This window comes from Passer domesticus, chromosome 5, assembly GCF_036417665.1.
Source record: "Passer domesticus isolate bPasDom1 chromosome 5, bPasDom1.hap1, whole genome shotgun sequence".
NCBI lineage: Eukaryota > Metazoa > Chordata > Aves > Passeriformes > Passeridae > Passer > Passer domesticus.
In genome coordinates, this window is record NC_087478.1 from 14734578 (window position 1) to 14760638 (window position 26061).

General features: G+C 39.4%; 2 protein-coding genes across 4 annotated transcripts in view; both read right to left on the minus strand.

The window, feature by feature from the left end:
* The window catches only part of CERK (ceramide kinase), a 41849-nt gene extending 38892 nt beyond the window's left edge, over positions 1 to 2957 (minus strand). The window contains exon 1 of the mRNA XM_064422121.1: positions 2670 to 2957. Coding sequence (XP_064278191.1) covers positions 2670 to 2808 — 139 coding nt within the window. The 5' untranslated portion in view covers positions 2809 to 2957. The remainder of the gene's footprint in view (positions 1 to 2669) is intronic.
* Positions 2958 to 4584: 1627 nt separating this feature from the next.
* LOC135301750 (uncharacterized) lies at positions 4585 to 14150 on the minus strand. 3 transcript variants are annotated; one of them, XR_010363479.1, is made up of 2 exons: positions 13940 to 14150; positions 4585 to 7508 (listed from the first exon to the last, which is right to left on the minus strand). XR_010363479.1 is itself a non-coding variant. In XM_064422123.1 (2 exons), exons 1-2 carry the CDS (start codon positions 14037 to 14039, stop codon positions 5281 to 5283), a joined length of 651 nt encoding a protein of 216 aa, XP_064278193.1. In that variant the 5' UTR covers positions 14040 to 14150; the 3' UTR covers positions 4585 to 5280. The 3 variants fall into 3 exon arrangements, 1 of the variants encoding a protein (XP_064278193.1); XM_064422123.1 differs by having other exon boundaries at positions 4585 to 5831; XR_010363478.1 differs by lacking the exon at positions 4585 to 7508 and adding an exon at positions 7709 to 8460.
* Between the last annotated feature and the right edge of the window lie 11911 nt (positions 14151 to 26061).

The following is a 26061-nucleotide window of genomic DNA, read 5'->3' on the forward strand; positions in this document are numbered from 1 at the left end:
GTAATCATGTAGTCAAAGGCTAAATGGTAGAAAGATACCAATCCTGGTCAAGCAACTCTTTTGAAATTATATGCTTCTAACTAACCACCTTCCATATTATTAAGTTTATTTATATATTGTCATGTATGCTGCTCATATTTCCAAAATAATTGTAGAGAACACAATGAATCATCACAGGTCTTAAAAAGAGCTTGGAGACAAAAGGGCAGCAATAATACAAAACTGTGATGAAATTAAAGCTTGAGTGCAGGGAACACATGAATTAATGAGTGTGTTGAGAAGAGAAGGTACATTATCTATTGTATTGAGCCCTACATAAATTATACCTGTGCCTCCAGAACACTTAGGCATTTCTTTTTCTTCTTTTCTCTTGTGATTTCACATGATGTTTTCCAAAATATTGTGAATAGCTGTGCTACAAGACAGCAGCTGGACTCTGTAACCACACTTGCCTCTTACAGCATCTCCAGCTGGGTACTGCTACAGAAACTGCCTCATCTACAACTCATATTGAACTCTAATTTACTGTGTCCCACTCTCCTCCCACCACTCCCAGAATTCGGACATTGGGAACACGCTCCAGGGCAGGTGCATACACCATTTGGTCTACCAGGAGCAAGTCAAGAAAACTTACAACTTAAAAAGTAGTAAAAATTCTCAACTGCAAGCAGCTGTAAACTTTAGAGTGCTCATGAGAGAGCTAGTGTGGATCTGTGGTGCTTCGTCTACAGGAATTCATCAGACAGGAGAATGGCACTCCCCTTGAATTGCTCTAGCCTACACATCAGTCTCCTAGTGACTCTGCAAAGGCATTTTTAGAAGGATTTTACACAATTCAACCAAATTATCTCCAAAGTAAGAGCTATGTTACCTAGTAGGAGCAATTATCCCAAAAGGCCTTGAAACTTTCTATTTTAAATTTAAGATCCAAGCACCTTTATCTAGACTGATTTTATTTCATTTTGAAAAGTATACAGCCTATTTTTCATAACAGTGTTTTAAGTTCAGCACCATTAAATAATCAATTTGTCCTTAAAGTCTAAAGTTCCTTTAACTCAGAAAAGTTCAGGAGTTTTTGATTATTTTTTCATCAGTATTGTTGATAAACACTAGTTTATGTCAAACTACTTGCACAATAGCAAGGTTAGGATAACAAACTCTACTTTTATATTATGAATAAGAAGGATTGTACTTAAAATATATCAGTTATGTAAACTGTCACACCAAATTCTTACAATTCTTAAGTTCTCTTTCTCCTTTTCCCCTCACCTTCTTGAAAAAAGCCTCAGGCCAATAAGATATTATGATAAAATCTGAAAAATATTTAACAAAGGTACATGGTAAGAATGGAAGAACTATTTAACTATTTAAGTTTGGGGACTTGCCAGGGATTAGAAACATCTACATTCCAACCTTTCTCAGATAAAACTTCTGGTCAGCCTTTCTATTATTAGTGTCTCACTGTCTCAGGTTCTGCAACCTCTAAAATGGGGATGACAGCAGTTTTACAACTCTAGAGCAGCTGCTGTGAAAAAAAAGGACATTACACATTTTCAAATGTTCACATCATGTTAATATTCCCATTAACAATTGGAATAATTACTATATAAAACCACCAAAGTCAAAGACCCTGAAAAAATAACTCTCAAAAGTACAGTAGAAAGTCTGATATGCAAAGTTTGATATCCTCGTAAGTTAATCTGATTTTTTTCAAGTATTTTCATCAGTGACTTCTCATAGTGGCAGTTTTGTATATTTACACTATTCTAACTGCACAAAAGAGGAACTGTAGAAATTTTTCTTACCACATTGCAAACTAGTAGCCTATATTAAATATTTCCAAACCAGTAAATCTCAAAAGTTAAACTTCCTTTGTAAAATTTCCACCAAGCCCCTGAGAAAGCGAAGAGTTTTTTAAAAAGCTCCAAAAAAACCCCAACCCAAACAACAAAAATAGTCATTGGCTGAGACACTGCCTCAGTAGGAAAATGTTTTTAACCACAAGTCTTGTTGTAACTAAAAAAAAACCAAAACTGCTTTTAAGGTTTTGTAAGTCTCTTATGTACTGCTACTTTAGATACATTACAAACAACACGCTTCTCCGTACTCGCGGCGCCAGGAAACAAAGGGGCTCAGGAGAACAAATCTGTGTTTTGCCCGGCCAGCTGCGGGGCCAGGTGTGTCCCGTGTCCCCCGTGCCACCAGCTGGGCACAGATGCTCGGCCGGGCCGCCCCGGGACAGGCGCTGCGCTGGCTGGCAGGGGCTGCGGCTCAGCGACAGCAGCTCCCGGCTTTGTTTCGGAAGGCACAGCCGGGCACCGTCCCGCCTGCATCTCCCCGCTCCGAGCGCCCTGCCCGGCCCCGCGTGGGACCGGGCCACCCTCCGCCCGTCGGACTCTGAACCCGGAGGCGCCGCACAGGCGCCCCAGGGCAGGAAGCGCTCTCGCCGACGGAGCTCTCCGGATGCTCTACGAGCGCCGGGCGCGGAGGCTCCGCCGCGGGCGCCGGGGCAGCGCTGGCCGCAGGCCGCCCCCGCCGGGACCCGCGCCGCGGCTCCGGGGACGCCGCGGACGCCCTTCCCCCGCCGCCGAGGGCAGGCGCCGCTCGGGCGGCCCCGGCCCGCCCCAGGCCGCGGCAGGTGCGCCCCGGCCCCCGCCCGCCCCACTCACCGCCGGCGCGGCGCGGCGGGCGGGGGTCGCGCCAGGCCAGCCGCCCCCGCTCCTCGTCTAAGGTGACCTCCCAGGAGCGCCGCCCCAGCCCCAGCGAGGACACGAGCCGGGGCCGGCGGCCGCCGGGGAGCCGCTCCATGGCCGCCGAGAGCCCGGCCCGCCGCAGCCGCTACAGCATGGCCCGGCGGAGCGGGCGGGCGCCGCGGGGCGAGCCCAGCAGCTGCTCAGGGCGCCCCCGGCCCGCCGCTACCCCGGCTGGCCCGCGCGGGGCGGGCCCGGCGTCAGCGCTACGCCAGCGCCGCGGGGCGGGGCCGCGGCTCCGGATCGGGGCCGGGGAGGGGGCCGTGCACCGGGCAGCGGGCACCCGGCACCGGGCACCCCTTGTCTCCTCGGTCCCCTGGAGGAGACAGGTGCCCTGCGGCCCGCGGCAGAGGCTCGCCCGCCCCAAGCCCCAACTCCGGACAGAGACACCAGGGCTGACACCGTAACGGGCTGGGATTGCTTTCGTGGGGTTTTTGCGGGACGACGAAGCCCCTGTGTCACTGAGGATGGGCTCTTCCCTCTTTCCCTTTAGGCAGTGAAAATGCAACGAGTACATACTAATGTCTGGTGATACAAACCTCTCCATCTAACTTCACCTCCCTTTACATAAAAACGTTTTGGGTTTGCCTTAAATATAGGGAGAGTAATTCACTCTAATTGAGCTCTGAATTCTTTGCTGCCTTCCCCCCTTGGTGTTGCTGAAGCATATAGTCATCAACATCATATCAAAGCACAGGGCAGAGAGTAGCAACCAACCTTGCTCCAAAGCTGAGTACTTTCTACAGAGTTTAGTAAGAAAACGTCTCCAGTCTTGTTCTTACCTGGGTCCAGCCCAGGGCCAGCTCTCCAGCTGTCTTAGCTCAGGCTGAAAAAGCTTCTGCACTTCAGCTCTGCTCTAAACCTTACAATATGCTCACATTTCACTCACATTTTACAAGAGGGAATGACTTTACACATTTTTGTACAAGGGGGAATAGAGCAAGAAGGAAAAACTTTAAATTGCAAGAGGGTAGGTTTGGATTAGATATTAGGAAGAAATTCTGTACTGTGGGAGTGGTGAGACATTGTAACAGTTTGCCCAGAGAAGCTGTGGATGCTCCATTCCTGGAAGCGTTCAAGGCCAGGTTGGAGGGGCTCTGAATAACTCCATCTAGTGGAACGTCTCCCTGCCCATGGCATGGGGGTTGGAAATAGGTGATCTTTAATGTTCTGTCCAACCTATTCTGTTCTGTGATTCTATGATTTCATCTTTTGAAAACAAACGGGCTAGGCACTGTCATCCAAGTTATATGTTGAAGATAGTCTTCCTGGACAACAAATACTAGTTGTCATCTATCACAGTCATTCCAATAATCTTTCCTCAGGCCTTAAAAGACACGATATTACCTTTATTGGATTTACCTTTATACCATTAAGGTATGCCACACTTCCACAATTTCAAGAAATATTTTGTCCATTGTTTTGTTCTTTACATTTTTTAATCTGTCCCTCTACAAACACCTGTAGAGCTCTTTATACTGAGACTTAAAGTTTGTTGCAAAAATCCATTGTGAACAATAGTCTGCCAAGTGCAGTTCTGAGCAGTCATTAATATCTCACTGGTTCCTTGTATTTTGCCACCTACGTCATCTCTTATCATTCATCTTGCACTTGGGTGGTGTAGTGGGTTGACCCTGTTGGGATGCCAGGCATCCACAAAAGCCTATTGCTCCTTTCTGTAGCTGGAAAAGGAGAGAAAATGTAACAAAGTGTTCATGTTTGAGATAAGAACAGAGAGAGATCACTCACCAAATACTGTCACAGGCAACTCACACAAAACACACTCAAATTAGAGATAATAATTGAATTTATTACTAAGAAAATTGGAGCAGGATAATGAGAAATAAAGTAAGACCTTAAAAACACTGACCTCCACCCCTCCCTCCTTCCAAGTTCTACCTCCTTCCCCTGCAGAGGCAGGGAAATGGGGCATGGGGGTTTCTCAGTCCACCACACATTGCTTCTGCCACTGCAGGGAGGGGAGTCTTTCCCCTCCTCCAACATGGGCTCCCTCCCACAGGAAGCTTTTGCTGTTGACCCCTTCAGACATGCTCCAAGATTGAATGGATCACTAATACAAAGCTGTTATCTTAAAAATATTACACAAGGGTACTTATTTATCATTTCTCCAGTGGGCAAAGTAGATTTAATCTTTTATAGCCTACAGTCACCAGAATCAATATTCTTGCACTGTGAACCATGTTAGCTGATGAAGTAAAAAGTTCATTCCTTTTACCATTCCTGCCTATGATGGTTTCCTTTCATTCTTATTAATTTGAAAAGTCCTTTTTCTTACTTAAGGCTAAAGTCTTGAACTGTAAAATGGAGAACTGATAAAATATTCTCTGGTTTGTTAGAGGCCTACTAAAGTGTACTAGCACCAGGAATGGCATCCGCATTTCTTACTTGTTTGGCTAAGAAGAAGCCACTTCTTTCTTCCTTGCACATTGTTTTAGTGTTTTGTTCACAGAATCACAGAATGGATAGGATTGGGAGGAATGGCAGTGATCATCTGGTTCAGCCTTCCTACTCAGTCAGGGCCATGCTCGAGCACATTGCACAGACTTGCACCAAGATGGTTCTTGGAAATCTCTGCTGAGAGAAGCTCCACAATCTCTCTGGGCAACCTGTTCCAGTCCGTGGTCAGCTTGACAGTAAAGAAATTCTTCCTCATGCTGAGGTGGAACTTCCTCTGCATCAGTTTCTGCCTGTTGCCTCTTGTCCCATTGCTTGGCATCACTGAGCAGAGCCTGGCTCCATCTTCTTGGAACCCACCCTTCAGATACTCATATACATCAATGAGGTCTGCTTTTATTCTTGTCTTCTCAAGACTGAAAAGGCCCATCTTCCTCAGCCTTTCCTCATAAGACACATTCTCCAGTCCCTTAATCATCTTTGTTGCCCTCCACTTGGCCTGCTGTAGGAGCAACATGTCTCTCTTGTGCTGAGGAGCCCATGGTTTGGGATGCTCCATGCTGCTACAGGAATGTCTTGTAGGAATTCTTTCCTTTGCTTTCTTGGGTCTGCTCTGATACTCTCTGGTAGAGGTAGATCCCTGATTATCAACATGTGCATCTGTCTCTAAAAAGTAAAGGTCAAATTTAAGCCAACATATTTTTGTTTTCAATCAGTTTTAGTACTTTATATTTCACTTCCCTGGTTGTAACAGAGAAATAATTTCTAAAGGATGACTGATTTAGTAGACCAAAGCACACACATCAATTATTGTTTTACTACTTATTACCTAAGCCTGTAATTACCACTGAGGGGACATTACTGTGGATGCAGTGATGCCAGTAAATTGCTGTATTTATTGCCTTGGTGGTAAAGATGTCCCATCAAGGGCTACACCCTGAGAAATGGCATAGTTGTAAAAACACCTAACTTTATTCACAGGTCTAGAGAGGCCACAGGAAAGGCTGCAATAGTAGTTAACTTGGGAATAATACTACATTATGTAACAAGTACAATTCACAATGTCAAATGGGAAGAGTGCAGGAAGGTAACACAACTTACAAAGTTTATTGCTATGATCCATTTACTACCTATCTAGGAAACAACACAGTGTTTAAAGCCAAATTTCTCTCCTCAGTGTCTGAGTTTAGAGTAGGTTATTCATCTCAAATGACACCAAGTTAAGTAGTGCAGCTGTTACTCCTGAGGGACAGAGTGCCATCCAGAGGGATCTTGACAGCCTTGAAGAGTGGGCCTTTGCAAACCTCAATAAGTTCAACATGGGAAAGTGCAAGGTCCCACACCTGGGTGAGGGTAATCACCAGTATCAATACAGGATGAGGGATGAAGGCATTGGGAGCAGCCCTGAGGAGAAGGATTTGGGGATGCTGGTGGATGAAAAATTGAACATGACCTGGCAATGTGTTCTTGTAGCCCAGAATGCCAAGTGTATCCTGGGCTAAATCAAAAGACATGTGGCCAGCCTGCCTCACCCTTGGAGACATTTCTCCCCCTTTGCTCTTTTGAGACCCACCTGGAGCAGAGAGACACTGGAACAGGTTGCTCAGAGAAGTTGTGGATGCCCCATCCCTAGAAGTGTTTGAGGCCAGGATGGATGGGGCTTTGAGCAGCCTGGTGTAGTGGAAGGTTTCCCTGCCCATTGCAGGAAATCATTCTATGACTCTGAGATCTCTATAAAAAGTACTTAACTCTAGCAACTCTGTTATGCTGAACAGGATCATTACATGATAATGCAGGCAGTCAATTAAGGAGCTCTTCTAAGCAGGTACATCTATTTAATCATCATCAGCAGAGACATATTCTTCAGCATGACCTGCATTACCAAACTATTGATTTAAATCATTAGGAACTCCAGCTATCACTCTTCCAAATCTCTTGCATGTGTACTTCTTCATTAGGATCCTGCAACTAATTTATTTTCCATAGTGAAAATCAAGCATGCCCTTGTATTATTTTGGCAGAGGTAGAAAGTACTGTGTATCCAATCTTATCTGAGAGTGTGAGTCTAAAGTGAAACAGATCTTAACTACAGTGAAAGCTGGACAATGCTCACATAAATATGCTGAAGAACAAAGAATCATATTCCACCATAACTGGCCACTCTACTCAGTTATGTGTTGGAATTCTAGAGGGAATCACAGATTTGCAGCAGGAGCTCTGAAAACACAGAGCTGGTCACAGATATGTAAGGGAGCCCTTCAGCTGCTGTGCCCAGTGCTTCCAGATGGTAGCAGGCTCAAGGATTCCTCCATGTCCAAGGAATGTCTGCAATTATGCTCAGTCCTGCTGAGGGAAGAGAAGGAAGTTCAATATCAGTGAACTTGTTCCTAATGTTGTTCCTTGAATATGTGAGAGTCAGATGTGGTCTTGTCCAAATGACAACTAGTGCAGAAGTGAAACTTTAATCTCATTGCTCAAGAATTTCAAACTGGAACTAAAATCAGTAAGCGTTTTACACTTTTTTTTTTTCTTTTTTTTTTTTACTGTCTACAAGTAACTATGTAGTATTTATTTTCTTCCAAAGAAAAATATCCCAAGAAAGTTTTTAAAAGGTTGCTTGGGAGTCATAAAATTTTTTTATCTCAGTTCATGTCAGGCAACTTGAGCTACTTACACATAACAACTCAAGCCACTTGCACATAAATCAAATTCTGTTCCCAATTATACTCATAAGTCACATTAGAACAGTGTAAATACACCAAAAGGTCAAATTTGGCAATTGAAATACTTTTGGATAATGAAAACCAAATGACAAAGATAATATAACAGAGGAAAAGAAATAATTTTAAATATCAAAATCCTGACTAATATTCTAATTCCATTTCTACTTATCAGCAAACCAAGACTACAGCATGAGATCTGCATTTCTGCTGATGGAAAGAATGACATCACCTTCTCTAGAAAAATACCTGAGCTATTTTAAAGCTCTTCTTTTATCATAAAAGTTTAAATTGCATTTATTGTTGGAAATGACCTGGGAAAAAAAAAAAGAAAAGAGCAATTTTAAAGGCGTGTTAAAAAGGATGATTGCAGCCCTTTATTCACTTGAGCCAAAAGGTAATTGAGAGAAAGTTGTTGATATACAGCGGGATGTGGGAAGAGATCCAGAAGGTACTTTGTTTTCTTACGAAGGGAAATATTACATGCTGCTCCTGAACCATGGAAATTTACAGAATCCTTCCTTTCTTCCAAAGCTCCAACCTCCCTGTATATTCTCTGCATAAACTGTCTATCACTGTGAAAAATAATGAATATTATTTGTTTCAAGCTGCTGTAGCTGTGGCTCCCACCTACAGATATATACAGAAATACTGATTTGTGTTTCTTTGTTAAGTTCCTTATTTCTATTTTAATTATTAGTCTCAACCAAAGCCCCAGAGGAGATGTAAGACCCACCCCCCCCCCCCCCTAAACTAACTGCATCCTTTTAAAAAACAATGAAATTTAAAAGCTCCTGTCTGACAGAATGATGATGTTCTTTGGCAGTGCCAGACCAACCTTTCAGTACCTAAAGGAGTTCTATAAGAAGGCTGGGGAGGGAGTGGCATGGAGAGATATGACAATGGGGAATGGTTTTAAACTGAAAAATGGTAGGTTTAGATTGGATACTAGGAAGAAATTCTCTGCTGTGAGGGTGGTGAGGCACTGGCATCGGTTGCCCAGAGAAGCTGTGGATGTCCCCTCTCTGGAAGTGTTCAAGGCCAGGTTGGATGGGGCCCTGAGCAACCTGGTCTAATGAAAGGTGTCACTGCCTAAGGCAGGGGGGTTGGAACGAGATATCTGAGGTCTCTTCTAACCCAAAACACTCTATGGTTCCGGAAATCTATGAAGAAAGTGCTGGTGACATCAGAAAGTTTCTCTCTTCTGTCCACCCCTCAACTGTATAATAAGAGTCTGTTTTTCTCGAGAAGGTGTTCTTTGCGGATACTTCCAGATCCTCAAAACCAGGCCCATGCAGACCTTGCCTGGAGCATGTCCAGGTGCTTTTATACAGAACCATATGTAGAGACCAATTCTTGAGAAGAGCTCTAAGAAGCTATAACTCTGGGCAGGCAGATAATTTTTTATAGCTCTGGTATTGAAGTATTATCAAACTATGTATCATGTTCAATAGCAACCTCCCTCGTAGGTACTAACTTTTATACATTCTGACTATAAGAACAGTAAGATTTTTTTTTATGGTTTGTAACTGCCTAAAGGGTTTTACAGGGTATGTGTGTCCCACCAGCATGGCACGATTGACAAATTTCAAGTGTGGGCTCCAATCTACACAGCAAAAGAGCTTCAGGATGAAAGTATTGTTAACATAAAAATTCCTACCATCACTGAAGCAATAACTTTTCTCCCAACTCATTTTTAGACCCCTAAGTGGAGCTATCTTAACTGGATCTTTTATTCCCAGAGTGCTGCTCTAATTGCTTTGCTTCAGCAGTCAGGGCTCTAATCCATATCAGAGCTCTTCTAACTTGCACCAGGCAGCATGGCCTTCATAAACGAAAAAATAAAGGAAAATTATTCTTGCATTTAAGATGGAGAGATGACTCATTTTTATGCTGCTTTTAGAAGAATACAATGTAAAACTACTAATCAACACTGCAAGTAAAATAACAGGAAAGCACAGGCGAGAAAATAAAATCACACAGACTGTGGAGGCAATAGAAACATCCCCTTTCCAAAAAGGATATAAATCAAACTAGGTTGTGTTTCTCTGAAGCAGAAAAGAAAAATCTGGAAAGTATATTTATAAGACTTAAAATAAACAACTAGTGAAATATTTTTAAAATAAAACAATCTCATAATGAAAAATCTTATTTACTTCTTTCAGTTCTTGATAGTCTCATTAACAACACAGGAACTAAACAGAAATACAGATAATCAGATTATCAACACTAGCAAATAAGCACTGCCCCATTATTTATTGTGACACTTCAGACCAAATATTACCTAATATATACTTAGTTGGACTAATTAATCTACCAGATAAAACCAGATAAAGTATCTAGTACTTATTAAGCCATGGAAGCATCTCTGTAGGCACCACCAATGGTCTTACTATAATAATATATAAATACTATATAAATGCCCATGATCATCTTATTAAAATAAAATAAAATAAAAATCAAATTTATAAAAACCATATGAACAGAAATGTGATCCATGGCAGTCAAATCAATTATTCATTTCCAGGTATCAGTGGAAATATCTGTAGCCTCCCAATGTTAATAAATAAAAAAGAAAAACAAACATAAACAACACATACATCAGAATGTTTATGTGAAGAATCTACATTCTTAAAATATTCTTGATTCTGTATAGCTGCCAGGATTAAAAATCAACCTGATACAGACGGAATCAGATGAAACAAACCCAACTTATATTATTAGGTTAAATAATTTTCATTTTTTCCTTATCACCAAGGAAATGACACTGATGTATCATTTCTGACTAAAGCTGTAATCATTCCTGTGAACATCGGTAGATTGAGCTCAGACAGGAGCTGGTGAAATGCCTAATGACCAGTTACAAAAAAATCCTCCTACTTCCTATTTGACATTTGGAAGGTTCCTCAACACTTTCATCAATTTTCCTCCTTTTGAACTTATCACCTATCAAATATACTATGAAACACAAACATTCACACCAGCCTTCTTGGAAGACATTTTGACTGATATTCACAGGCTCATGTGTCTTTCATTACGTCTACATGAGTGAATAATTGGTTAAAGATGGATCTTGAATTCCATCTTCTTACAGGAGCAACAGAGGTTCTAAGACACAGCCACTATTTACAAGAAAGCAGAGTTACTATATGAGGAGGAAGGATGATGAGAAGGGCAAAGACATTTTCCTAAACTAAAAATATTTGATGGATTAAACTCTTTCTTGTGAATACTGTCATTTTTAAATTCAATAGCACAGAGTTAACTTTGCTGAAAGTTCACTTTGAAAAATTAATTATTTAAAATCAAATTTATATTTTCATGTTTTCATTTAAACTATTTCACCATTTTGATTTCATCAGAAGAAAGAAAACTTACACAATACATTTAGCAGAACAAAGTTATTCAGAAAAGATAGGAGAGTAAGAAATAAAAAAAAAAAATTATTTTCTCTATCTTATTAGTTTTGGGACCCAGTTTCATCAGTCATGTTATTGATTCATTATATAGTTGGAAAGTTCACAGGTGCAAATTTCACAAATGTATTTTTTCATAACTACCTACCTTTGTAGTTATGTTTTTCATAACTACCTACCTTAGTAAAAACTACCTACCTGTAAAAAACAGGACAAAGATCCTGTTTTTAGATTCTTTCAGAGTTGCATTTTCAGATTTAAGGTAAATAAAGGAAGGTTTTTTTCTTTGAATAAGAGTGAATTTTCTCCTAGGCATAAGTTTAGTTAATTCATGTGTTTAATTAACAACATTGCTTTCTGTGGTTAGTCCAATATTTTAAAAATACAATATAGACCTAAAGTAAATGCTTAGAAATGTAGGTGAAATTTTCTTTTTCAGACCAAGGTTCTGAATGGTAAGATCAAAGATGGATTGAAGCAGTTTGTCTGAATAGAGTAATTTTCATTTTGATTGTTTTTCAGATCGCTATGGTGGTAGAGATGATGACAGCTGGTATGAAGTTGTCTGAATCAGTGATACTAGAATGCAAATACATGCCAATACTTTGCATAAAATCCACAAAGCAGAGTTATTTATGCATATGCCTTTTGACATCTCAGCATGCATGTTGACTTGAATTGACATACTCTCTTTTTGATTTTCTGGTATTATATTTAAATGGAAAACTAAGAACAGAAGGCACAGTAAAATAGAGGCTCAGTAGAAAAGAGGCAATGGTGAAGAAAGAGGTTCAGCTCATAACTGAAGTTAAATATTTCTTTCTAGTAAATAAATTTATTTAAGGAACTTTGCTGGACTCTATAGTTGTTCAAAGGGATGACAGTCATTTTGGGGATAGTTATGAGTATACTGAAAAGAAAAATCAAAGACTGAACAGTAACGTAATACACATTTATAAGCTCTTTGTCTTACCAGGTGGCAATGGCTAACTAATTTGGAACACACCATTTTATGGGAAACATATTTAGAGCTGACTAGTCTACGTGTCATTTTAAATACAATTTATACAAATTGTAGTTTTTGATGAAAGTTATACGTTTTTAAAAGATTGCACAGGGTTTTAGTCAATCAGCTATTTTAGTCAAAACTATGAATCAGTTTTCAGTGCAATGCTTTGAAAAATCAATCACCTCAAAACTATGTCCAGACAGTGTAATGTGAACTGTTTGCAAAAATCATGACTCTGAAAGACACAATTTTAAATCATTATGGATGAGAAATGACAATTAGGAGTAATCAATGTTTCAAAAAAGAACCTTGAGGGCAAAGGAATGATTCAAACCAATTGCTTTTATGGTTGTAGCTATAAGTGGGAAAAAAGAATATATTCTTAATAGCAGATTCTTTGTCTTGATTAGAAAAGAAAATGCAATAATGAGACTTGAACTAATAAAACATTTGTACTAGATTTAGCTGTGAAAAACTTCCTCCTCTGTCACCGTAGGATGGGCATGAGCCCATAAAGGGACAGAACAGCAACTATAATAGAAATCAAGGAAGTAGTATTGAGTTAAAATAAATATTCAGTCTAATTAAACTTGTACAACATTTCATTCCTCTTGCCTTTTTTTTTTTTTACTACATTATGAGGCTGTGACTAGAATTCTTCATACAGAAGCTAATGTAATGCTATATGTGTCTTCCACAGCCAGCAACCACTGGCTACTGAGAAAGCATGTGTGGCTTACTGCCTGTACCACATGGTTAATAATCTCAACATCACAAATCATTCAGGTCTTGCACAGAAGCACCGTGAACACTGTGGGGCAGAACGTGAAGTGGGGAGAGAGAAATGGAGAAGCATCCTACAGATTGCCTCAGCAAAAACCAGAAATGCAGCTCTAGGCTTAACAGAAGCTGATGGTACCCAACAACAAACAGGACGAGCAGAAGGAGATAAACCCCCACATCTTCCCTTTTTAACCAGCACAAACCTCTGCACTCACGATGCAGAGTTTCAGAAGACAGACCATGAATGGTTCATGTGGCTGATTAGAGAAGCATGCACGGCAGTGTCGACAGCAACACAGCATGAGGCTGGGTTAAAACAGACAAACTGTTCCTACTTATTTGAATCAATGACAACATGGATCTCTAAAAACTATCAGATTAAAAGCAACACAAGTAATGACAAAACTGAAGAAAGATGTTCATTCCTCTCACTCTCTGAAGACGCTGCAAAACATGTGGGTATGGGTGCAGGTGTGCATGTACAGCCAGATGGAAAAACATTTACCTGAACCTTCCAATTCACTGGATAATAATGATGTTAACACCTCACCCACTATTTAACACTTCAGAGTGAAAACATAATGCAGCTAGACTTCTTTATCTTTGAAATTTAATTTGCTAATCCTAAAAATCCTAAAAGTTTCTCCTTTCTGTGTTCAACTCTCTGGTAATCTACTTAGCTGTTCAGAGAGTGTGATATATGAGAATAAATCATGCTTTCTTTCCAGAAAGTGAGATACAGCCTAATGAGTGTTAGTGTTGCCTCCTAAATTACTTCTGAAGGTATGAATTATGGAAAGGCATAAACATATGTGGATAAATCAGATTTAAAATGCAAGTCCTCACCCTCACTTGCTATCCCTCTTCCACTTCCTGGACAGACACCAAAACTCTGATTTTGGAGCCAAGCCATGGAAGCCTTTGGATTTCCAATCTCTTCTGACATTGTTCACAACTTCAGGGTTTTTTTCAGATTTTTTGGGTTTTTTTTTTTAGCACATACTTGGGAGCTGAACCCAACTGTGATCCAGCTGCCTAAAGCAAAGTGCCCAATGCTAATTGAGAGGCCACTGGATAGCCAAGATGCCTGTCTGGAACAGGCAGATTATGACACAGGGTCTCAGAAAAGACTCGCATGCTCTGTATAGTAGCCAGTGGCTGGGGGATACCCTCCAGCTACTCTACATGTAGAACAGCAATAAATGCCTAGGTTTGACCAGCAGAATATCATGCCTCATGGCTGATGACACTCCCTATCAGGGAGACCTCAAGACTTTTATCACCTAAATCCCAGGATTAGTGTCTTAGTCAAGGGCACTTCTAATTATACCCACTTTGTCCTCTACTAGAAGTGCAGTCAGATCAAAATGTGTCATGCTAAGACTCCTTACATATCCATTGTAAGAGGGTTGGGAGGCTCTCCCTTGTTTAGATGTTAGTTGATTTCCCAGTTAAGATATCTCCGTTACGTCCAATGCTCAAGGAAAAACAATAGGCACAAACTGGAGCACCTTTTGGTGGCAAATTCCACAACTAAATCAGGAATGCTATTGAAAAGCATTGCAGCACCTGATTTGGTTTTCTTCCAAACACAATCTGTTTCATGGGTATGTACCACAGCTGTCCTCAGAACTTAATGAACAGACAGTAAATGAAGTTTGCCGAGGTATTTGGTTCAAAACTGCATTATTGCTCTGAACCATATTGCTAATCTAGTCTGGTCACAATGCTCATTCAAAACTTAGATTTTTGGGCTCATTAGATTTAGCCCAAGGCCACAAGACCAGACCTTTTATATGGTTTTATCAGCTTCATTTTTTTGGTGTAGTAGTTTCCATGGTTTAGAAAACATAATCTTTTTTTAAAAATGCACCTATCCTGCCTTTACTGGCCTTTGTATGTCACCCAAGGCTCCAAATTGTCATGAGCACTGGGCAAAAAATGAGTTACGACTACTCAGAGTTGATGCCCACTACCTGATCTTCCATAGTTTCATGTGTTTCAAATTGCAGCTACAGTTCAAGTATTCAAAAAGCCAAACAGGTTTCAAGGAAAGTGATGGTTGAGTTATAATAACCTCAAGCTGATATCTCAGTAACTTCAAGAGACAGCAGCTAGTGTAGAAACATTTTGGTGACCACAGGACTAAAATAGCCTGGTTTTAAACAGTTTTATAAGGGTGAAGTTATTATCAGGCTCGAGTGAATCTTGCATTCACCCATCTGGAACTGAATCTAAAGAGACACCCTCTACTAAATCAGTATTTGGCTGAGTAGCTCACCTCATTACTTCCTCTTCCTCAGTCTACCAATAATACAACATGTAGTGCTTATTTGTCCACTGCTACAAGTGACCTTAAATAAATAGTATAGAATATCTGATTCCTTTCATATCTATTTTTTTATTGAAAGATGTAATGGACAGCTAGCGACCATGTTCATCATTATCATGGTCTCAAAGATGCCGTTGCTGTAAGGGGACAAGTGCTAACACACTTGTAGCTACTTCTAACTCCTTGCAGAAGACTCCTGTTTTTGGTTTAGGCGTCCAGAAGCACTAGCTGGCAGTGTGTTGAGTCAAACCTGCTTCTAGAGTATCTTTGGGGTATTATCATACCATCCATCCTCCTTTTCACACATTCCAGCTGACTGTATGGAATAAACTCAGTCACTTTCATATCGTCTATACAAACCACATATGCTACCCAGTGCTGCTGGGACTTTTTTGTAAATGACTCAGTAAAGTTTCATTCAATTCAGCTAAACCCAAAAATGTATAATATAAGTTTCTTAAGAACAGGTACACAGTATACTCCATTGATCAGAAATCCACAGGTGGATGCATTTTCTATGGAAATCTCTGACTCATACAGGAGCATGAAGGGCTGAGTCTCTTTAATTTGGTGAAGAAGCTACTTCATGCTGATGCAATAACTAAACCACATAAGCAGTCAAGTTTCAAGTTTATTTCTACCAATTAATTTGGAAGGCATAATGCATTTTCCTCTTTAGTAAACAATCTTTTGTTTTCCTTGGAGGCACCAATATTTGAAAATTCATAGTAGAAGCAGAAAATCAGTCTATAAACTAATCATCATGTTTAGAGCAAGGTACTAGTGAATGATCAAATTCTGCATGAGATTTTTTGGTATGGAATAGCTCAGGAGTAAATGTTCTTCATTATTTGACAGCAGGGCATAGCACAAATACAAAAAAAAACCAAAACCATAAGCATTGCAGTCCCTAAGATGCAATCTCATTTGATAATATTTGTTGTGGGGGAAATTGTTTGCTTGGAATTTGGTTGACCTTTACAATGCCCATGGGAAGCTCTCTCAGACAGGTTCTTCCACTGTGCTTTAAAATTCATTTCTAAGTGGGCAAAAACTTTCATCAAATCAGTGGTTGTTCAACAAATTATAACATTTTTCTCTTTGATGCAAAATGAGGCAACTTTAAGAACAGTTTCAAGGCTTGTTGGAAACCATTCCAATTACTTTATTACAATGTTCTAGGACAATCAACACAAATTGGTTTTAATGGTTACCCCTCTTTTCTCAGGCTGCAGTGCAGCTGACCTCCCATAGCTGGGCACCAATCTGAATTGCAGCAGTGAAGCTGTGACAAGAAGCCATGGGGAGGGCTTTGGAACCCATGATTACTTTGATCAAATGTAGGAAATATTGGGCCTACTAACCTTCCAGTCTACAACCAACTTTTCTACCCTTTACTGTCATTATCATAAGTTAACCCCCATAATGTCCTGATTCCTGCTCAGCATAAAACACACATTAGAAACACCAAACTGGCAAAAAATAAATTATGAGAAAGGAAAGAGGGTTTGCCTCTGATTTTATCAACACTTTTTTATTAATATGCATGAATTATATATTAATCAATAAGTAGCAAGTACTATTTAAAGAGATTTAATCCTGCCTCTTACATTAAAAAAACACCCCAATTTTGAGGTACTGATTTGTGTTCAGCCTGCTTATGTAGGGACACAAGAATAAAAACAGGGATGTAAGGGATGTTTTTTCTGAAAATTCTAATGTGAAAAAACAATAATTCACAGCTTTGATATTAAAAAGCATGGCAAAGAAGAATGAAGCACTGCACATCACTCAGTTCAGATGACTTTTATATTGAAGTCTTGGGGAGAAATTAATCATTGCTGTAAGTAGGCAGCACACAGCCGGGAGTGGCTGAATTGTGCTTGCAACCATGGCAAACTGAACAGCACTCTGTAGGGCAGCTCAGCTGGATTCCTGAGCAGTGAGAGCCTGCTAACCATCACAGCTTTTAAAACACCACAGTAGTAAAAGCCCACCAAATGGCTGCAAGAAAGTGTTTGGTCTCAGACCCAGTGGGAATTTCCTCAGATTTCAAATAGTGGGGGCCATATGCCAAGATCCCTGTAGCACTTCCTAGCTTGAAAGTAAACAGCCGAATGTATTTGGCACTGTTTTTACTACTGCTGCTCAAGCAGCTTTTGTATGGGTTTGCACAGCTATCATAGCACTGGAATTAAGAAGAATTCTTTTCTAAGTCAATAATTTTTTGCCTGATCTCTGGGAATTTTGTATAGAGAAAGTATGAATTCACTGAAAACCCACCTTAAAAATAGATAAAGAAACATGAAGGAATTTTTACTCATCTCAAGCAGAAATCACCCTCCAGTCATTCTTCTGTATAGGACAACACTTCCAAGTGTGGGATAAAGTAGAATGTACTCTTCAAAATTCAGGAAGGACTCTTTTTCTCCTTTCCTGTATTAAGATATTTCCATCACAGTCTTAATGATGTCAAATGTTGCAGTTACTCTAAGAAAGACATTTTGTTTCCTAATACACTAATTATCAAAGTAGGTAGGTTCCAAAAATACAGATTAGCAACCCCGTGGTCATGCTGCCATGAGAAAGGCCAGGTTCAAACATCATTCCAGAACTCCCTGGTCTGCAGCTGACTGACACCTGGACATGCTGCAAGTGATGCCTGTCTTTATCTTAAAGACTGAGATTACCAAAACATTACAGCACTGAGCAGTATTGACACATCTACTCCAACAGCTGTTTTGCTGGCAGACTCCAGGGAGATCTCTTATCATAACCTCATAATGAGATATTAATAACAACCTCAGAGAAAAATGCTTGCTTTTTTCTCAGAGAGGGATTATCAGTAAATGTGAAACACCATTTAGGGTAGAGTACAGGATGGAAACACTGGTGGCAAGGAAGGTGTTCTCCAGCTCCTCCTCTGCAAGAGGGAAGATGCTCCTGAGCTATGTCCTTCTTTCAATAGGAAAAATTGAATTGAAAAATTTAAAGTCCAATTCTTGGTCAACAGAGAAGTGAAACTAAGACAATGGGCTTTGATGATACTTTTATATGAGGAATGATAGGACAAATTTTTATTTTTCCCTGCTTAAATGAGAAAAAACATTGATCCTGTGTGAAAGGATAGTGAGAGCTATCCATCACTACTTATACAGTGATGCTACAAGTTCAGTTTGTTGCATAATAGAGAACAAATGAAGTGGACTAATTCTAACAGAAGGAACAAAGTTATAAAGCTCAGTCCTCTCAAAAGCACATAAGGCTCTTCTTTCTTGTGTCTGTTAAAAAGTTCTTGGATATTTTCTGGGAAAAAAAGTCTTTGTTCAAGGTTAGTGTTCTTAGAATTCATAATATCTGTATCTGAGCTTTTTAGAAAAATCAGTGTTTCTCAGGGCAGTGTGAAACCTTTCCACCTAGGTTCAGTTTCTCCCAGGCATAGTATATGTGTATATTAAGGCCTATCTGCCAGATAAAAATCAATAACAATGCAGGTTAGATGTGCAGGTGGCAAAAGAAAAAAAGACTGCATGAAAGAATAAACATTCAAAGAACCTTGGATGCCTATTGCTAGCTGATTTCTTCAGGACTCCTAAACTTACAATAGATCTCTCAGATATTGATCCTTTTTCCTTGGTATCAAAGAGATGAACAATCCCACTGAAGTTTTCAGGAGCTGACGGATGTTATGAAAGGCTTTTCACAAGAGCACTGATAAAATTCCTTGCCTGTTTCTTCAGCTGAAATATCATATGGCTTCACTGTTGAAAGAAACAAAACAGCAAACAAACACTGAGGAATTCTTTTAAGGCAAAATAAGTATTCAGGCTGACCTTGCCTTCCAGATGCAGTGAATCACATTGTTTCTGTATGAAAAGCAGGTTCTGCTTTGGTTAGGTTTCCAGAAAATAACCATTATTTTTGTCAATAATTCAGAAGCTCTTACAAATAATGCTATAATCAGTGTTTTGATGGTAAGTTGTGATTGTTAAACTGAGCTAGAATGAAAATAAATTCTTCAACATTTTCAGCACCCCTGAACACAAGGAAGAACCTGGGAGCATTTTTGACAAATTAGGCCTGAACAAGTAGGATAGAAGTGAATTAAGAATGCCTTCTGTCAAGGTGAATATATCTTTTTACTCTGACAGCACCAATGAGGAACTTCTCTCTATTAGACAAGTCAAATTCATTCAAAAACTGTACTAGGTACTGAGTGTCTATCAAGCTTAGTATAAACAGAAAATCTAAAAAGAATAAGGAAAAATTATATATCATGGAAAGATTTTGAATTTTCCTTTTTTTTCGTCTCCCATATTAAGGTTATTGGAGCAATTTTTTTTCCTGATCAGTATAAAAGGAAAAAGACCTTCAGAAAATAATTACATGTCTTCATGCATTTAAATCCTCAAATTGAATTACTTGGGACTTGAGCCAATAGAAGAATTAAAGGAGTCAACAGGAGGGTTAAATGATGCTTTGATATCTACAAGGTAGTGTTTTCCCCTCAGATGACAGGCTGTTCATAAGGAGCTACAGGACTTCCATATGGCCTTTTTGCTAAAGCCACTGCCGACTGCATGAAAAGGATGCAAGAAGACCCTGAAAAGTTTTTTAATCCATTTTGCTAACCAGTTACATAATCCTTGGTTGTTGTATATTAGTGATATTATCCAAAGCGATGCTAGTTTAGTACTCTGAACAACACTAATCTCTTCCAAAACTTGTTTCTCAGCAGAGAGCTGAACTCGTTCCAGCAAAGAGCCCTTCAGCTGTTCCGTCCTGCCTTTCCCAACACACTGGCCCAGAGGCTTGTGGCTCCGGTTTGTCTCAGCTGCAGGTCCCGAGGCAGACAGAGATGTCAGCACTGGCACTGCAGCCTGGCTGGGGAGCGGGCTGGGGGGGGCAGTGGGAAGGTCTGTAGCACTGCATCCTCTCCAGGTCTGCAGCTCTGCATCCTCTCCAGGTCTGCAGCACTGCACCCTCTCCAGGACTGCAGCACTGCATCCTCTCCAGGACTGCAGCACTGCACCCTCTCCAGGACTGCAGCACTGCACCCTCTCCAGGACTGCAGCACTGCATCCCCTCCAGGACTGCAGCACTGCATCCTCTCCAGGTCTGCAGCACTGCATCCCTTCCACGACTCCAGCACTGCACCCTCTCGAAGTTAAGCCTCTGGGGGCTGCCAGCCCTTCACCCCACCCAGTGAAGCACTGCCAGGGCTGTGTGGTCGTGCAGACCAAGGGTATGCTCATCTGGTCTCAGCAGCAGGAAAAAGGCTAAAAGCTTTTCCTCTCTTCCCCGCTGAATCAATTCTTGGTATGTGAAGTACTTCCTTCACAAAGAGAGTAAACTGTTCAAATGGCTGAAAGGCTGAAGCCTGATGTGGGCACAAGATGCATTTTTTCTTATTATCTGAGGTTGGCAGACATGTATTTACAGATGAATCAACTCATTTTCCTGGGCAGAGAGACAAATCAAATCCCTAGAGCTTCATACCATGAGAAATGCTTTGGAATGTATTCCAAGTAGTCCTTTATAAAATAACAATGCAGTTTTGAGCCAGCAGCTACTCATCAAAGTATTGATCCTTTCCTGGCATAACAACATCTTGTTTAGGTGATGACATAATGCTTCCAGTAGAGCCAAGGGCACCTCAGCCCCTCTACAGACATGCTTGAGCTCATGGAAAAGAGCAATGAGATGCAGTGATGGATCTCATTTCTCAGATTGCATCATCATCAGAGATGCAGTGATGAATAGCACTTTGCCTTCAAGAAAGAACTTCAATGCAAACAAGGATTTATTAACATATATGTTTGTTTCCCATTTTGATATGGGTGAAAACAAGAGTACAAGCTTCAGCCTTATAAATACAACAGAAAATTTCCAAAGCTAAGTTAGATGCTGAAAGGTTACAGAACAGCAAGGGTGTTACGAAAAATGACCAAATTCAAAGCCTACAAAAGCAGTTTTATCATAGATCCATTATTTCTAAAAACTAGATTAAAACTGACCAGTATTTCTCTGCCATAATAATTTTCTCATTAATTTTACTGATTTTCAGCATACTGCCAACTATTAGCAATGAAATAAAGTGGACATTTTCTTCTATCGTGCAGTGTGAAAGAGAGAAAATTGGGATACTATAAAAAATGCATGTAGCTGCTGTTGTGGTGATTTATTCTTTTGCTGTTCCCATACATTCACATTTCAACTGGGTAATTATTTAAGAACTACAAAGAAATTGCCTGTTACTGTTTCCAAAGGAAAAGGTTCCAAGACAGAACCCCCTCCCACAAGCCATATTAGAGAAGGTGCCAACTCTCCTGATTCTCAGTGAGAAGAGATAGAGCAAATTTCTAGACAGTAGTTTAGATTTTAGTTGGACTAAGACCTATACAGAGCCATGCGGCCTCCTTTCCTCACTACACAAACATAGGAAAGTTCATTTTGAGACTTTAGACACAGCAATTTAAATAAGTTTGTTCCACTAAATTTCCTTTTGCCAGAAAGATGAAAAGTCCACTATTCTTGGTGATATTCTAACAAAGCCACATTTTAATTTGATTTCTAAATAAGAGTAAGCATCTGTATCTAACATGGAGTCATATATATACATATGCCATATCTGAAACAATACAATACTCTTGAGAGTTTAATTCCACCAAAGAGAGTTGAATAATACCAAGAAATTAAAACCAGAATAGCTTTGAGAGCAATTCATACATTCTGCAGCCCAAGGGATGGTTATGATCATCTCCTCTGATTTTCTGCACGAAGAGATTTTTCACATAGTAAAATCCTCAGTCAGGACTGATGAATTATAGCTAAAGCATAGCAAAGTTTTCAGCAATATAACTAAAACTAATAAGACTTTATATAGAATTACTTCCCAACAACTAATTCATGTTATGGCTCTGCTACATTCTGGAGTAGTGATTGCCATTTTCATTACTTGAAACTTTTAATTTTTGCCATGAGTGATTTTGAATTTTTAGAGCATTACTAAAAATGTTGGCTAGCATTGACTGAGAACTGGTACAAACAGAAGAGCGTCACATACACATTTATATAAGTCATAGACAACAAAGGTGGTATGGGTTCAGACAGATAGTCATAATAATTACAGTGTTATTAATAGGAGAACAAAAATACAGTATGACATGAGCTTTGTCTGGTAGAAATCTCTTTGTTCTTCCCTCAGCTACATTAACTAGTATAGTGTAAGACACAATCTCCTTAAGCAAGTCTTTCCCCTCACAAAACAAAACCAAGAAGGAAAAACCAGTAGTTTTCAGACTTCATTAATATTTCAATATTGTTTCTGTTCTACAGGCTGTGGCTGAGTTTCAGTGTTGGAGAGATCTTTGAAAAATTACACATTTAATGCATTTATTTGCTCTGGTTCCTTGTGAAATCTTATTTTAATGACCATGCGTACTAGAATTACTACCACTACACTTCAAGATTTCAGTAGCAGGGATTAAACCTTTGCGCTCTTTCAATTTAAAATGGCTTTAACTTCTGAGAGCTTTCTGTGATTACCTTATCAATTTCTCTTGAAAACTTAGGGACTCTCTGGTGGTGTTACATCAGTATTTTCAGTTCATCCCTTGCACTAAGATTGCCACTCCTGAAACAACTGTCAAGACCATTCAAGCAAAATTGCAAATTTTCATTTCAAGGTTTAGAAGCTAAGCTGTTCTCTTTTATTACTTTACAACATGATGCTACGTGCTGTGTTATACCAGAAAGTGATAAGAATAGAAAAATGCTTAAATCTTGCTTTTTAGTCTGAGTTTTATTTTTTTCACTTAGCTGAAAGCTGTCTACTATTCCTACCCACTTCTCAAAAGTAACAAGATATAAAAAGAAAAAACTTGCAGGTTTTGATTTTTTCTTTCCCCAACAGTATTAAATATGGGAGAGCATTTATCATTTTCAGCTAAAAACTACTTTGCAAATCCAACTCACTAACAGAATATACCTCTTGGAAAAGGAGCAGCAACACCTAAAAACAAATGTATAAAATACTTTGTTACATTTATCATATATTTTCACACAAAATATCTGTAGCTACTCCCATTTCTTTGCACTATAATTTTGCTTATGTGTCTTTCACTGAGCTCTCAACCTCTCTGCTACTTGCCAACACTCTCACTAGTAAAATGGGCAGCTCAGGCAACAGCATTACCCCAGGAGCACCCAGTAACTCTTTTCTACTGAAAATCATGCTGGAAAGACTCTTGTTACTGGGACTTCAACTGCATTATCTTCATTACACTTGTTGCTCATGTTTATATTTGCTCTCTGACAAAAGCGTATACAAACCACAAAACCAGCAATAAATATTCAATAACAGTCAGTTCATGAGACCTGATACAGACTTACCTCTTAAGTAGCAAATCCATTCCTCTTTCAGAAGAAAAAAACATGGCTTTGATATAACTTACCTGAATTGAATAACAGCTATAATTATTATACTGAAGATACTTCTGGGAATGATATCTATGCAATACACTGTAAGGTCAGCTGTAATTTTTTAAATTTGATATTGGATTTTTCATTTACTTTACACTACCTGAACCTACTCTACCACTAATCCTTTTTTACAGAAATTGTATTAATAGGATTTTAATGCTGAAAATATGTGGAACACTAAGAAAGACAGGAATAAGACTCTTTTCAGTTCAAGTGTACATTTCAAGTGCTATGCAGAGAAACCCTGAAATGGGATTAAAAAGCAAACAGTGAAACTTAATTACCTTCTAATACACATTTAGATCAATAAGTAATTAATTGAGAGATAAATAGGGTCAAATAGCATAGTAAAGGCTTTGCTATCTTCAAGAAACACCAACAAAAATGAATCCCTCCCATAGACACAAGTTATATGAAAAGTGCACTAACAGGGGCTTTGAGACATGAAAAGAGATATCAGTGGTAGATTTAGATACAGAGGTCCAAGAAAAAACCATAAAAGCACTGGTGATGAAGCTGGATAGAAAAAGACAAGAGAAGAGAAAAAAATCCACAAATCCCCAAACCCAAATCCTGCAGCTGTCAGTCATAAATATTGTGAGATAACAAATGTGTGCTCTCAAGATAGATGTCAATTAACACACAGTTTAATGCATTCTAACACCTGAAAATATCTGCTGAAGATAATCCATTGAAATTTCTGTGTATCATCATGTCTCAACTCTTCTTAGATATGCATAAGAAGTTAAAGATTTACTTGTAAAGAGCTTTTCTTGACCAAAACAAGGAAGGGACCAAGGACATGATTGATGCTACTGGCATGCCAAATGCAATGCCTCCAAGCTGAATACATCTGGGAACAATGGACCAAATACAAAAAGAAAGACTGACTGTCCAGAGAATGAAATAAAATGACGTAAAAGTAAATAATGCTGATAAATACTTCTGTCTGTGTCTGGTGTTTTTCCTGAAATTTGAGATTAAGTTGTCCATTAGAAGAAAAACAACCAAAACAGAGTGGTTGAACCAAAGCACATAAGCTTGCTGTTGAATTCCTTCTTAAAGTTACAAGACACTTTGTTTCAGGTACTTTCTAAAAAAAAAATAAATTCTGTAATACAAACTGTGAAAAGAAGAAAAAAAGTGAGGCACAGAGTAAGTAAGATGAGTATGGCAGTTTAAAACAGAAACTTAAGGGATCCAGAGCCCTGCCCACTCTCATGTTACATGCCCAAATCTAGTTTTGCACTCACATTACAGATGATTCTTAAGGAAAAAATCCAAACCAATCTGTAGATTCAGAAAAGCTCCAGACACACATCTTTTGCCTTGTTCTCGTACATGCCCAGTTTTTTGCCTAAAGCAATAGCTTTGCTATTTGTTATTATTTGGCATTAAAAAAAACCAAAAACAAACACACACACAAAAAAAAAGAAAAAAACCCAAACAAAATGGGTTCTGTGTCTGTTCCAAGGAGCTGCCTTCTTGTACTGATCTTAGAGAAATGGTGCTATCTCCTCACCAAATCACAGTACTAAGCAGGTCTCCTGGCATCTCTAAAACTCTCTAAATATCTCTAGACCTTTTAACTTCAAGAAACATAATCTAATGCTCCAATGAATTTGCTTTTCACCTTGTTCTGTTGAACATGAAATGCAGAAACTGATATGAACCAAATACTTTAAAGAAAATAAGTTTCTCTCAACAATGAATGTAAGACAATTATTGTGGCTCAGAGACATATATTCATTGATTTATTACTCTTGGCTTGAAATTCTGTCATCTGTAATGCTAAGTTTAAACACTTGCTGTAAGTACAGGAGGCAAAATCAGGTGGGATTTCAAGGAACTAGAAATACATTTGAAAGAGGACCTGTTGTTTTTGTAAACTTCTCTGTCTTCTACACAGCACATCCACTTACAGAGTGTTCTTCTTTCTGAGTCATTTAAGCCTTAACTGCATATTGTGTGAGACTTCAGGAAAGAGCATTTCCATCCACTGGGCTGCTGGTGAGCAGCAGCCCTTGGACACAGAGTGCAGCCACAGACTACACCCAGCAGGCTGTGTCAGTTGATGTGTGGACACAAAGAAAAATTTAAAAAAACCCCTTCATCTAAAATGCACGAAATGTCAACATGAGCATTGACACTA

What these genes read in the sequence shown, in the direction of transcription:
- LOC135301750 (XM_064422123.1), bottom strand. Translation starts at nt 14,039, where the DNA reads ATGTCAGAAGAGATTGGAAATCCAAAGGCTTCCATGGCTTGGCTCCAA. An exon ending in AAGAGGGATAGCAAGTGAGG is followed by an intron (nt 5,832 to 13,939) that starts GTGAGGACTTGC and finishes TTTACTTTTTAG; the next exon opens with AGACAGATGCACATGTTGAT.